A 15,412-nucleotide genomic window follows, 5' to 3' on the forward strand; every position below is an offset into this window, starting at 1 on the left:
AGTGACTGCTGCCCACTGTGGGATGAAGGCCCTCAATCTCCCTCCCACCGGGGAACACAAGTCACTGCGGCTTGGCGGGCTGTTGAGGAGGGTTAAAAAGCACTCCCCCTTTGCCTCTGCCTTTGTGCCCATTCCAATGCTTTTTCGGCCTGCTGTCCTTTTCTCTAGGACTCTGTTGCCTGCTTTGAAAAAATTTTCTGGCTGTCTGAACTCTCTTTTTCTCTGGAAACGCCTTTTTCTTATCAGCCGTGCGTTCCAGTGCCTCCTGTAGACCTGGGCCAAATAAATGATCGCCAGTTAAAGGAAGGCCACAAAGGTGCAACTTGGAGGCCGAGTCCCCTGACCAGGTCTTAAGCCAAAGGCTTCTCCTGGCCGAGTTCACTAGAGCCGAAGTCCTGGCTGACATTCTTACCGACTCAGCGGAAGAATCTGCCAAAAAACCCACTGCCTGAAATAGGAGAGGAAAAGACTTTAAAATTTGCTCTCTGGAGGTACCTGCTGACAGATGTGACTGAATCTGAGTCAACCAAACCTCCAGATTTCTGGCCACACAAGTGGAAGCCAGAGCTGGTTCACCAAAGAACTATGAACTGGAAAAACTCTCGATTTTTTCTTATGCAATCCTTTATACATAAGATCATGTTTGGATAACTGAACCTCTTCCTCTTTTAATTCAAGGGTAGTATAGATAGCCTTTAATAAGTCATTTACATCCTCAACAGATAACTTAAATCTTGAGCCTCGAATGGATTCTCTATCTCTGGGCTCTGTATCTGACCCTGATTCTTCCAGAGAAGAACGGGTAGATCTGACCTCAGCCTCAGAGTCCTCACTCTCTGCCTGCTGCGGAGTGCTTACTGACGCCTTCAGTGAAGACGGACTCTCTGCTGGAGTCTGGAGCTTGTCAATAAGCGTTCTAAAGGAACTGAAGGTGGACGCAAGCTCATCCCTAACAGAAGTAAGCATCTTCTGGCAAGAGGCAACCGGGTCATCCTTTACTAGGCCTTCTATACAGGAGCGACAAACTGCTTTGCTCCATCAGGAGCTCAATTTGTTTGCGCAAACCGCACATTTCCTTTTAGGTGGCTGCGCTTGGGCCTTGTCCTGAGTCTTGGTCTGCAAGACAAAAATAAATGACCCACAATGTAATTAAAGCCACCCAATCACTCCGTAACACCACGTGCAGGAGGGAGGAAATGTGTCCCCTTACACCCACTACTACAGAGGGGGGAGGGGGAGGGAACACTCACAGGGATAGCAAGGTGGTGACAGAACACCCCAGGCTTACCTGTGAGGTGCTGGTGTTGGGAACTGCATCCGCTGCCTTTGCAGGTACTGCAGGAGGATCCATTCTGCCCCTCTTGGTCATCCACAGCCTGGCTGCTTAACACCAAGAAACACCAGCAGCCAGCGTTCTCTGTTCGCGCCGTTTATGAAGACTGGAACCTCGTCTCCGACGCCCGATGATGAGGTCATATGCCCCGGAAGTAACCCTCTCCAGGCACTTCCTGTGGGCCAGCTTGGAGCGCAATAGCTCCGCCCCCTCGAGCGCCGCTGCTTCCTCCATTCACTGCTCAGATCAGCCACGCTATCGGCAGGGAAGGACAACCGAAGCTCAGCTGAGCTATAGTGCAATGCACTGCGCTAGGGGCACGACCTCACACCGGTCCTGGCCCTCTCCAGGCACTGAGGACAGGGAACAGCAGCACAGCCAACCTCCCCAGCGGTGTGCTGCTTCTGGCAGAGGAAGAGGTAAGTGATATGCCCCAGAAAATAGCCATACAAAGCCCCTGCTTATAAGGCCTATGGGAGCAGGTTCCATGAACATGTTACCCCCCGTCCGGAGGAAACACAAATAACTGACATGGGCCTGGAGGACCGCCCTTTTATCTGGTGGGGATGACGCGTTTCCTGTCCTGGTAGGAGGAGCCCAAGGTCTCATGGGCTGTCCTGGAAGACGCTTGGAGAAAAGAGATTTAACCTCCAAGTACAGAAAGGCTTCTTTACAGTAAGAGCTGTGAAATGTGGAATAGACTTCCTCCAGAGGCGTTTCTGTCCAGCTCAGTAGATTGCTTTAAAAAAAAAAAGGCCTGGATTCTTTCCTACATATATACACACTATAACTGGATACTAATATTTACAGGTAAAGTTGATCCAGAGAACATCCGACTGCCTCTTGTGGCATCAGGAATTATTTTTTTCCCTGCTGGAGCAAATTGGATCCTGCTCTGCTAGGTTTTTTGCCTTTCTCTTGATCAACTGTGGGTATAGAATTGTGTATATAGGATTGTACAATTTTTTTTTCCTTTTATTGATTGAACTATATGGACTTGTGTCTTTTTTCAACCAAACTATGTAACTCCTATAGCATTTTCAAAGTATCTATCAGTCTCCTGCAGCATATCTGCAGACTCTGATCATCTCGTTTCATGTATGCAATCTCTGATTATCTCTTGTATTATGTCCACAGGCTCTAACCATCTCTTATATCATGTATGCAATCTCTGACAATCTCTGGTACTATGTCCACAGTCTCTGACCCTCTCTTGTATCATGCCCAAAGTCAATGACTATATCCTGTTGTGTGTTTGCTGTCCTTGATAATGAATATTCACTGAACTTTATGTGTGGCCCTTTGGTGATGTTGTGGGCCGCAAATGAGGCCCACCATATCAAGGAAGTTGACCACCACAGGCTTAAACTTTCAATAATTCAAGATGGTTGTTTTAAGCAAGCGATCAACCTTTAATACAGGTTTTTGTAACTCAGCCACACATAAATCTGAGTAAAACAACCATACTGCTTTATGGATCACTGTCAGATCATATTAGACATTGCTATACCTGTTGGGATTTGCTCAAATTTATGTGAATTCAATAAAGCAGTAACAACACTTTTATGGCAATTTTTTCTACCTGCATCAGTTAGAAGATTAGGAAACTGGCAGCAATTAGGACACGCTCTGAGCTGGTGTATGGTGGTATGCCAGTGCTCAGATTGGGGCATATCTGAGCTGAGAAGTGGTTATGTATGCGACAGCTTCCCGCATAGGGCTCTATACCCAGCCTCATTCAGCTCAGTCAGCCCAGTATGGACACTCCGATCCCAGAGCTCTGACAGGTACATGAATCAGGAGCAAAAGTTTTGGTGCAACGCTCCAACAGAATTCTACAACAACCTTTATGAATTTCCCACGTTGCTTCCTTCTACATGCACACCTATCAATATCAAACCGTACTTACTTTACAGAGCAGCACAGGCAGCCATTTCTAAGCTCCAACCACTCCTCATACAGCTCTCCAGCTTGGCTGATGGATAAAGACTTTTCTACAGCACTGCCTGTAACACATACAAGATATATTCAAAAGATGAGGCATAAGACAATAAAAGCCTTGATTCAGACAAGACTTTGCTTTTTTTTTTAGCTTTGGGTATCTTGACGAAAGGTTTTTATTGCGGTCCTTATTCCAGCTAGCATAATTTTCCAACACTTCTTGTGTAAGGACCCAAACAGGACAGAGACAGCAATAACCTGATAAGCATTCTCTAACCTGCATACGAGTGCATTTATGTCTGTCTATGCTCATCTACTACAAGACCACATATAAAGCAAGTAAAAAACCTAACAGTGGTTTTAAACCCTTAGGCCTCATACACAAGGACGTTTTTAGAGCAGCGTTTGAGGTTTTTTTGTAGCTAAAGAACACCACTCCACGTTATTCAATGGCCTCATACACACAATGGCGTTTTTGAGCTCCAAAAGAACCCAGGACCTGCGGCTCCAGCGCTAGAGCCATTTTGACGCAGACAAAAGCTCAAAAACGCACATTAGCACTGCACCAGCGTTTTTGAGGGTTGGTGTTTTTAAGCTGTAAAAACGCGAATTATGTGATTGGTCACTGTATATAAGGAAAAAGGTTTCACAGCCAGCTCTAATTTCAGCTGTTGGAGGCCCATCCCAAGTTTTGGGACCTTGAGCACCCACAGAATGGGGACCACATATTAAAAAATAAAGTGTGGATGGAGATCAGCTCGTCCCTCAACTCGGGGTGGGAAGCTATGTCACATGGTGAAAAAAAGAAACAAGTCTATGTTCATGGAATGCATGATCTGTTTGTTCTGTAAATGTAGAATGCATAACCCTTATTAACCTTTTCCTTTCCACTTTTCTCTTCTTTTCCACTATTCTTTAAGCAAAGTCCTTCAGCAGCGGTGGAAATCCCTCTGCGATCACGTGAGGAGGGACCTCACGGTAGAGGAAAAGGCAGCCCGGTCCGGAGCGCCAGCGTCCAAAAAGAAGCCGTACGTTTATCACCAGAACCTGGCCTTTGTAAGGCAAGCGATTTTTTTTATAGGATGCACAACAGCACTCATTTGAACCTTGTCTGATACAAACGTATGCTAAGCCCAAATAGGGCTAGCATGCGTTTGCCTCACCCAGAATGAAAAGACCACTTTTCACTCTGCTTGGGACAAAACAAATGCTAAGCCTGAAGAGGCTAGCATGAGCTTGCCTCACGCAGAATGGAATAGACTCGTGAAACAAAAGAAGAAACATGGCCACAAAAAGAAGTAACATGAATATGAGGGGTTTTATTAAATGAAAAAAACAAGACCGAAATCCAACCCGATTTATTCGATGTTGACATTGTTTTCTTAAATATGATCATCTTGCCATGACGCCTCTCCATCAGGTGATACAAAATATTGGGAAAATTGGTTGCGGATTGTCATGACCCGTTCCATTGACTGTAAGTCCATAAATTGACATGAATGCATACCAAACTACATCTTACGCATTTCGTCATAGGACACCGTCTGAGGTGGAGCTTGGTATGCATTCACGTCATTTCCAGTTGCAGAGTTCCGGTCGGTGGAATGCATGCCGGTTCAGAGTTCATGGTTTGAAATCAGGGCACGCTAGCTTTATACTTGACAGTGTTAAGTTTTGTTTTGTTTTTAACTTTAAGTATTTTAATAAACAAACTATTTGGATTCACACTACGAGTGCCCGTCTCTTTGGTTCATGAGGATATCCTGCGGTCTGACACAGAAGAGGTGATTGTTGCAACTTTATCTAGTGGAAGCGATTCACCCCATGAGGGGCAGAGAGATCTGGATACCCCAGTGTTTGCTGAGCCAAGGTCGAGGTGTCTGCCCCGGATACAGCCAGTACACTCACTAAAGGCGTTTTACCACTGCAGGGGTGCAAGAATCTGGTGAGTGGGGAACTGAAGGGGAGCACGGAAGTCACTTGATTGATTGCATACCTGTGGCTAAACCCAGGCACAAGTCACTTTGGACAAGCAAAAGTCACTTTGAAATTTTGCCATTTTTTGCACTACCTGACCTTGAATTTTATTGTTGATTTTCATTTAACTTCATATAATTTTTCATTTTTTGACATGTTTTCCACTGGACTTTTTGTTTATTTATAAATGTTTTTATGATAAATCAAATTTTCATTAATTTAGTATATAGGAATTTGCACAAGCATCATATACTATTTGGTATTAAGGATGAAATTTGGCGTTTTAGATGATCTGATGAGATCACCACTACCTTTTGCACTTTCTGCACATTTATTCTAGGACTGGATGTTGGATATATGGTTGCAAAAAGCACAACTAACAGAGCAACAATAGTACACTACCCAATATAGGTCACAAGGTGAGCACACTCCCTATGACACTTATCTCACTATTGGGGAATCATCCATTACCCATCTGAATAGAGTGATCCATTGGCGAATCACCCTTCAGGTGATGGGAACAACTACCACCCACTCAGTGCATATTCACCTGGGAAGAGTGATTCACTCCACGGAATCACTCTTCAGGTGACGAAAAGCCACCCGTAGCAATTATAAACAACCTATTGCATACTCACCTCGGAAGAGCTATTCACTGTAGAGGATCACTCTTCAGGTGACGGGCAGCGCCATCCACCCCTACATACAAACAACATGATATGGAACGTTTTTTATTTATTTTCCTTGGCATTGTGGGTAATTTGGGAGTGGAAAATAGAGGGATGTCTTTTTTTTTTTTTTTTTAAAGCGCCTTGGGGCTAATGCTCAAAAACGCCGCTAAACGCGCATTGACGCAAATGCAAAACACTAATAAAATCGCATTTTTAACACCACTTTCTTCCTGGCATTGGTACTAGCTTTACAGCCCATTTTTTAAAACATCCGTGCGTATGAAGCATATTATTACTTATGCCCCGTACACACGGTCGGACATTGATCGGACATTCCGACAACAAAATCCATGGATTTTTTCCTACGGATGTTGGCTCAAACTTGTCTTGCATACACACGGTCACACAAAGTTGTCGGAAAATCCGATGGTTCTAAACGAGGTGACGTAAAACACGTACGTCGGGACTATAAACGGGGCAGTGGCCAATAGCTTTCATCTCTTTATTTATTCTGAGCATGCGTGGCACTTTGTGCATCGGATTTGTGTACACACGATCAGAATTTCCGACAACGGATTTTGTTGTCGGAAAATTTTATATCCTGCTCTCAAACTTTGTGTGTCGGAAAATTCGATGGAAAATGTGTGATGGAGCCTACACACGGTCGGAATTTCCGACAACAAGGTCCTATCACACATTTTCCGCCGGAAAATCCGACCGTGTGTATGGGGCACTAGGCTTTTTGTTGTATGAAAAAAGAACAATAAAACAATAAATACATTTTGGCTGGAGATGGTCTTAAGTTTAGACAGCTTAAAGCGGAGTTCCACCTAGCAGCTACAAATACTACAGCTGCTGACTTTTAAAATATGGACACATATATGGACACATAAATATGTTCACGATGTCGGTACCCGAAGGCGATCTCTCCCTCGGCACTCGGGTGGAGGCGCTGGTTCTGTACTGAGCATGCGTGAGTCACGCTGTGCGTCCTCACTGGTCCCTGCTGTCTTCTGGAACCTGTGTGTCTCCCAGAAGACAGCGGGGGGGGGGGGGACGGAGGAGGGGCCGGACATGGTGTAGATCACCGCGGAGCCTGCAGTGATCTATGCCCAGAAGTGGGAGCAAATACCTGTATTATACAGGTATATGCTCCCCCCTGAAAGGCGCCAAATGTGACATCGGAGGGGGGGGGGAATCCGAAAAGCGGAAGTTCCATTTTTTGGGTGGAACTCCGCTTTAAAGTGTTTGTTACCCCAACACTTCATATTCCTGATATGTGGTTGCTGTACCATGTACTTGTATTTGAAAGTATTGTGAAAGTAAGGCTTTTGGGCTGTTAGGATGGGCGGGCCTGCACCTAGCGATGCCACTGGGAGGAGGAGGTGAGGATAGCACTGTCTGGAGGGAAAGAGGAGGCGGTCTGCTCCCAAGCGGCGTCACTTCCGGTAACGGAGCATTTTCGCGAGTACAGATACTCGCGAAAATGGATAGTATGCTCAGTGCAACCCTAATTAATATATATACAGCCCTCAAAATTTCAACTTGCTTGCTCGCATTTGGCGAGTGAAATTATGAGGAGTGCGAGTATGGTCAGGGCTGTGCTGTCCCGGGAATGTATAGCCACTTAGCCAGTGCCTCCCCCCCTTCGCCCACAGGCTCGCAGCGAAGAGCATTTCAGGAGGAGCAGTCGGCCGCCCTGGACCGCCCCTCTCCACCTCCCTCCTGCCCCTTGTCCCCGCCCCTCACATAGGCTTGCAGAGAAGAGCATTTCAGAAGGAGCAGTCCGCCGCCTGGGACCACCCCTCTCCACCTGCCTCCTGCTGCACATCTAAGGAGTGAGGTGGTGCATGTCATCAAGTGGGCAGGCTCAAACCCTCTCGGTCTGCTCTCTGTGTTTAGACGATGTCTGACCCCATGGCTGCAGGAGAAAGGTAACAGTACAGTATGTCAGTGTGCTGTGATTGAAAGCATCACATGGAGGTGTTGAATTTGTAATTGAACAAGATGTGTGCTGGGGGTAAAGGGTGGGAGCATAGGTCTGAATCATACTTATGCCCCCAATTCCACCCCCCCTCCCAATCATACCAATGCCTCAAAATCCAATGCATTGAAGCTGCATTGCTGGGCCCTGATCGGGCTGCATGGATGGGCCCTGATCGGGCTGCATGGATGGGCCCTGATCGGGCTGCATGGATGGGCCCTGATCGGGCTGCATGGATGGTCACTATTGAGCCGACACTAATGGGCATTGATAAGCTGCATTGATGGTCACTGATAGGCTGCATTAATGGGCACTGATCAAGCTGTTGTTAATATTTATTTTTGTAACTTAATTCTCTACATAAATCATTTAACATTGTCATTTCATGAGATGATTTATGAGGGCGTGGAATTAGGAGCAGGGTAGGGTGGGGCAACTGGTGGCAAGTAAGTGTGTATGTATAATATTTTTTTTATTGATTTGAGCTGCACAATTCTGGCCAAAATGAGAATCACGATTTTTTTTTGCTTACACACACACACACACACACACACACGCGTTTTGCCTTTCATTTCTATTTTAAACTGAATGGGTTTTTACAAGGCGATTGCTTTAATTCCCATCATAAAGCAGTGGAAATTCTGCAAATAAAAAAAAAAAAAAAAAAATTTCCACTAGCTGTTAACTGTGTAAAAAAAGGTCACTGATAATAGCTACATTGCTAGTTCTCCAAACTGTGATCCATTGTTCCCCATTAGCTTTAAAGCATTAGGCTTCATGTACACGGGACGTTTTTACAAACTCTCCTGAACGATTTAACTTGATGGATAGTAACCCACGTTTAAAACGTCCGTTTTGCCGCATTTACAGGCCGCGTTTGCGTTTAGAAGCGTTTTTAAAAAAAAGAAGCATTTTAAAAAAAAAATATATATTTTTTTTTTAAATAGCCAAAAATGAAAAACGCCTGTAAACGAACTGCGGATAAATGCAAGTTACTGCGTTTAGAGCTTGAAATGCCTCTAAACTCAGCTTCTGAACCCATTTTTTTTTTTGCGTTCCTCTAAACTCAACTGCCTAGAAATGACTATAAATGAACCAGTGTACATGTACTGATAAGATTACAGAGGAGAGTTCAGGAGCAGTTGAAAAAAAAAATGCCCAACTGCTCCTAAACGTCCGTTTAGCAGCAGCAGTGTACATGAGGCCTTAGCTTGGAGTTTTATTGTTATATAGTTAATAGAAGAACTCAACATTCCCAAGGGAATGAAAAGTGAATTGTAGGGCTCAATGCAACAATTATTAAATGCACTAACAAGTATATTATTAAATGGTTACAGATAGAGGCGTAACTAGAACCTTCAGGGCCCCGATGCAAGAAATTATGAACTTTAGAAGTTAGCAAACATACCAGAGGATCACCAGGAGGCAAAACTACCAAAGAAAGTGACAGCTATGTACAATATTTTAACCCTGCTTAAGTAAATATTGGCAACTACACAGAAAATAAAATGAAATGCTTTTTATTGACGATTAGTTATCTCTGTGGTTGAACGAATGATTCTATGGCATTTTGCTAGATACTGTATGAACTGCACAAGCTGTACTTCAAATGCTTTCCCTCCTTTAGCAAATGAAAAATGAGTTCCTTACTTTGCATACACTGTGCTACTTACAACACAGCCAAATATGTAAAATGCTAAAAAGGAAATTCACAAATGGAGAAACATTTAGGCTTCAATGGTAATTCCCAGGCTGCCATGATTTAATAATTTCTGACCGATTTGCCAAAAACGTGTATTTATGCAGATAAAGATTTCCAAGCTTATCCCGATTTTAACTGCTGTATTGTTTTCTAGGTCAGTGTCTCAGAAATTAATGCGGCCATGTGATAAGCATGACAGCCAGGGATCCAGCATTTTCAAAAGAAAGCTGCAATAACAACTCATGTATTTCCCACATCCCAGGTTTTCTTGCAGGTAGTGTCTTTTTACAGTCTGCTTAACAAGTGTCCCAATACCCTGGGGCTGATTTTAGTATGTACTAGCTTATTGGCCACCAATTACTCTAATTAAAACACAGCATTGTGGCTTAAATGGCTTTTACAGTAGAACCTGGTAGATTAGCCTTCACTTTTTTTTTTCAATGTGAATCAATGGCTAGCATTGATTTGTAAAGGGGGGGGGGGGGTGTTGTGGGGCATAATCGCACATGTGTTTAGCCTGCAGATGTCAGCCTCTCTGTACTTTCAGAGAATAAGAACTCTTCCCGGTTCCAGTTTTTGTTGGATTGACCAGTTTTTTTAGGTCCCAAAAACAGGTCAAAATGGCTTCAAAATTTAGCCATATAGGAACATAGTGAAGCATCTCCTTTTTCCTACTTTTAAAATGAAAAGCTATGGCCATCAATGGACCACAGATGGAGGATACTGTGAAGAAAAGCAGCAATTGGCAATTTAGTTAGGAATGTAGAGCTTAACCTTAAATAGTAGTAAACTCTCAGTTTTTGCCTAACACATTGAACACAATAAAATACACAATTCTCCAGTAAACGCTTTCTGAAAATTCTCACCCAGCACTTGCAGTTTACAACTTTTAATACTGCTGGGCTTCTGCTCTCTCACTGCTGCTTTCCCGTACATCTGGTCTTAACAGGAAACTGTTAGCAGTAGACATGTCAGTCTCCTGCCAGTCTGTTAGCTTGGAGCAGGGGAGTGCCTTACCATCCTAGGCTAGGGGGTTGTATGTTTCTATTGATGCTTGCAGTGTAAAGAGAAAACTCCTGGGCCTGTCTGAAAGGGTGGCTCCATGGGATTCTGCAGGAAAACGGAACCACCCTGAAACAGGAAATCTGGAGTAGCGGACATGCCATCAGCTGAAACTGGAACATAGGCCAAGATAAAAAAATGAAGAAGAAGCTGCATGCTCCATAAGTAATTAAAATCAGCTGCTGAAATGCTGGAGAAAAAAACGAAGGGCTTAATATCACTTTAATCCAAGCACAGTGGTTGGGAAGAGGTTAAAACAAAAAATAAAAAAGTATTTGATCCCCTACTAACCAACAATAATTCTGGCTCCCACAGACTGGGTACAGTATGTGCTCATGTGGTACACATAATAGTCCTGTCAATTTAAGAAGGTGCTCCTAACGACAACTCGGTATGTGTAGAATAGACACCTGTCCACAGAATCTCTCCCATTCAAACCTCACCATCATGGGCAAGACCAAAGAGCTATCAAAAGACGTCAGGGACAAGATTGTAGACCTGCACAAGGCTGAATTGGGCTACAAGACCATCAGCAAGAAGCTTGGTGAGAAGGAGACAACTGTTGGAGCGATTATTCGCAAATGGAAGAAATACAAAATAACCATCAATCACCCTCGGTCTAGAACTCCATACCAGTTTTCGCCTCATGGAGTAAGAATGATCATTAAAAAATTGAGAGATCAGCCCAGAACTACATGGGAGGAGCTTGAGAATGATTTCAAGGCAGTTGGGACCACAGTCACCAAACAAACCATTGGTAACACAGTACGCCGCCATGGATTGAAATCCTGCAGCGCCCGCAAGGTCTCCCTCCTCAAGAAAGCAGGATTGGGAGAAAGTGCTGTGGTCAGATGAGACCAAAATTGAGCTCTTCGGCATTACCTCAACTCGCCATGTTTGGAGGAAGAAAAATGCTGACTATGACGCCAAGAACACTATCCCTACAGTCAAACACAGAGGTGGAAACATTATGCTTTGGGGCTGTTTTTCTGCTAACGGTACAGGCAGACTCTGCCACATTGAGGGGCCAATGGACGGGGCAATGTATTGTAAAATCTTGGATGAGAACCTTCTTCCCTCTGCCAGAACACTGAAGATAGGTCGTGGATGGGTCTTCCAGCATGACAATGACCCAAAACATACTGCCAAGACAACAAAGGAGTGACTCAAGAAGAAGCACATTAAGAATATGGAGTGGCACAGCCAGTCTCCAAACTGGCTTAAGGATTTAGAGAGTGGACCAAAATCCCTCCTGAGATGTATGCAAACCTGGTAAACAACTACAAGAAACATCTTACACGTCTGTGCTTGCCAACAAGAGTTTCTCGACCAAATACTTTAGACCCCTTTCACACTGGGGCGGTTTTCATGCACTTTTGTGCTAAAAATAGTGCCTGAAAAATGCCTCCTCTGCAGCCCCAGTGTGAGAGCTCGAGTGCTTTCACACTGGGGTGGTGTGCTTGCAGGACATTAGAAAAAGTCCTGCAAGCAGCATCTTTTGGGCAGTGCGAAAGCATTGTATACACCGCTCCTCCACTGCCCTTGCCATTGAAATTCATGTGCACCGCTGCTGAGGCGCCTGCAAAGCGGAGCAGCGCCTTGTGGGTGCTTTTAACCCTTAAAAGCGCCCCAATAGCGGCCGAAAAGCTCCGCTATAACAGCGGTAAAGCCCCGCTAAAATTAGCGGGGCTTTACCGCTAACGCCCCCCGCCCCAGTGTGAAAGTAGCCTTTGTCATGTTTTGCTTGGGTATCAAATACTTCTTTTACTCGCTGAACTGCAACTCAATTTATAACATTTGTATGATGTGTTTTTTCTGGACATTTGGTTGATATTCCGAATCATTTAAAATACACCTATGATAAAAACGATAGACCCTTAATTTGCTTTGTTAGTAGGCAAACTTACAAGATCTGCAGGGGATCAAATAATTATTTTCCCCACTGTAGCAAAATGGAATGAGGTGCAAATTTAGTAAGCAATTAATCAGATTTCACCTTTCATTTTAGAGCAGTCAGAACAACAAAAAATGATAACTGTTTTGTCGTCTGTGTATTTAATCTGAGCTTACCGGTTAACATGAAATATGCGAAAACAAAAGAAATCCATTCAATGCCAGATAAATGTACTGCAAGAACTTAAGTAAAAATTGAACATTTACTGTATACCTACTTCTGTTCTGGAGATGCTGACATTAACCTCGCTCAGCTATTTTCAATCATTCTTAGTGTTAAATTTAAAAAATGCTGCAGTCCCATTACTTTTTTCATGTGCTCCTGCTTGATGTGTCTCACCAAAATAAAACATTTATAGCAGGGATATCTATAAACTGACCTTGAGATCTGTGCAGACTTCTGGGGAAAGGGACAATCACAAGCAGGAATACAAGATATTTTAAAAGGCACTTTGTCATAGTTGTAAAAAAAAAAAAAAAAAAAAAAAAAAACACACCACAAGATACAGAAAATAATAACATAATGCAGATTAAATTGGAAATGTCATTTTAATGGTGTTTAATCTTAAAGTGACTTGTGTAGTAATTAAATGCCATACAATGTTCAATAAAAGTTTTGTTTTCCATTAAATTGCAATTCCAGGCAATAAATCAAGCAGTCCGTGAGCTGCTAAGTCTAATTACTAATTGCAGAATTTACTAAATAAACCAGATTTTTGTGTAACCCATTGCAAAAAGCCCCTATAGACCTCCACACAGCTTCAGTGGGGGGTGCACTTTGTAAACAATGTGCTGTTTAACCTTCTCTCCCCCTCTACTCACTGGATCACCAACCACCTTAAAACCTCCAATAAAAGATTTAAATCTAATTGATGGCTGTAAGAAATCTCTCAGTACTGACACTTTTTAAACCAGATTTTCTGTATGTGCAAGGAAGCAAGAAGCCTGAGCAGTGAGGCTGTATTCCCTGTAAGCATCTCAGTGCTTTTCCAATCTGACTGTACATTTCATTCCAGAAAAAAAAAAAAAAACTGTTGCTATATTAAAGTAGCTCCACTAGATGTCAGAGCTGTACCATCAGCAATGCTTTCTTACTGCACAATCTGCCACTGAAGACTCCAAACCAAAAGCAACTACTATTAACAGATACTGATATTAGCTCAAATCACTATATCCATTTATTTCATTTACCAGCAAGAATTGATAGTGGAAACTATATCCACTTGACCTCTGGATTTCCCCCCCATTCATGACCAGTCCATTTTTTGCGCTATGGCACTGCGTTATTTTAACTGGCAATTGCGCGGTTATGCGACACTGTACCCAAATAAAATGTATGTCATTTTTTTTCCCCCACAAATAGAGCTTTCTTTTGGTGGCATTTGATCATCCCTGAGATTTATATTTTTTACGCTATAAACAATATTTTTTACTTTCTGCTATAAAACATACCCAATAAGAAAAAATTTAAACAAAAACAAATTTCTTTATGAATTTGTATTCTGCTACATGTTTTTGGTAAAAAAAAAAAAAAAAAATCCCAATAAGTGTATATTGATTGGTTTACAAGAACATTATAAGTCTACAAAACTATGGTATATATGTATAGAATTTTTTTTTTTTATACTAGTAATGGTGGCGATCAGCGACTTAAAGCGGGACTGCGATATTGCGATGGACAATCAGACACTAACTGACACTTTGCAGGAACTAGTGACACTAATACAGTAATCGGTGCTAAAAACCATGCACTACCACTGGCTGGGAAGGGGTTAAACATCTAGGGCGATCAAAGGGTTAACTGTGTGCCTAACCAGTGTTTTTGTGTACTGTATGTGCTGCTTTTACTTGGGGAAGAGATGGATATTCAACAGCCTAGTTCTTTTTTTTTTAACAACCAGCAACATATTTACCTTCACCAAATTCATTAACAATGACTGCAATTCTCTTGTTGTGCTGTTCAGTCAGAATATAATTCAAAAGAGTTGTTTTTCCAGCACCTAGAGGATAAGATAAAAAAAAAAAAAAAAAAAAAGACACAGCACAGTTAGAATGAATATCTAAGAAAATAAGAAAAGCTACTTGAAGGTTGTGTTCTACAGTGTTTATATGGAGAACATTTTCTTTCCTTTTAGCTCACTCATTTTAAGTTGACACACACACACACACACACGCACGCCACAGTCAATGTTTAACAGAGGATAGTCACAATCAATATCTACAACATGCTTCAGGACATGACTGAATAATTATGGTACATAGCACTAACTTAGCATTTTGGAATGAATACTGGATGGCTTAGCTAGCAGCTGCTATAGCACGTAATTTCACTAGAGGTCAGTGCTGAGCTAGCGATAGTTACATATGAGCTATTCACAAAGAAAAAAAAAAAAAATAATAATAATAATAATAATAATAATAATAATAATAATAATAATAATAATAATAATAATATGTTGTCCAAACCACAAATTAAAAATGGCCACAACAACACTTTTTTTTTCTTTTAAGAGCAACCTGTGCCTAATTCAGGAAAGCATTTGCACAAGTGTCGGTAACATTACGGACGCATGTGGCAAATTCAAGTAGTTCTTACTATCGTCATTTTAAGAATCAATCCCTTAGGCCCCATTCACACGGGGCGATTAGCTGGGTACCCCATGCCCCTATTCGCCCCATGTGAATGGGGCCTTTAAGAATTACCAGCAGTTCGCTGTTTAGCAAACTGACAGGCCAACTTTAATCTGCTTGAATAGAAAGCTACAACACTACCAGACGTGTTGATGCTT

The 15,412-nt window shown here is 42.6% G+C and overlaps 1 protein-coding gene across 2 annotated transcripts in view; it reads right to left on the reverse strand.

Moving 5' to 3' along the window:
* LOC141147593 (zinc-regulated GTPase metalloprotein activator 1A-like) overlaps positions 1–15,412 on the reverse strand; it is a 98,672-nt gene that overhangs the window by 70,220 nt on the left and 13,040 nt on the right. For both annotated transcript variants that reach the window (XM_073634824.1, XM_073634833.1), the window contains exons 3-4: positions 14,537–14,623; positions 3,243–3,339 (exon numbers count right to left, since the gene is read on the reverse strand). In XM_073634824.1, the coding sequence (XP_073490925.1) occupies positions 3,243–3,339; positions 14,537–14,623 (184 nt within the window). The remainder of the gene's footprint in view (positions 1–3,242; positions 3,340–14,536; positions 14,624–15,412) is intronic.

The sequence above is a fragment of the Aquarana catesbeiana genome, linkage group LG01 (genome assembly GCF_042186555.1).
Source record: "Aquarana catesbeiana isolate 2022-GZ linkage group LG01, ASM4218655v1, whole genome shotgun sequence".
NCBI lineage: Eukaryota > Metazoa > Chordata > Amphibia > Anura > Ranidae > Aquarana > Aquarana catesbeiana.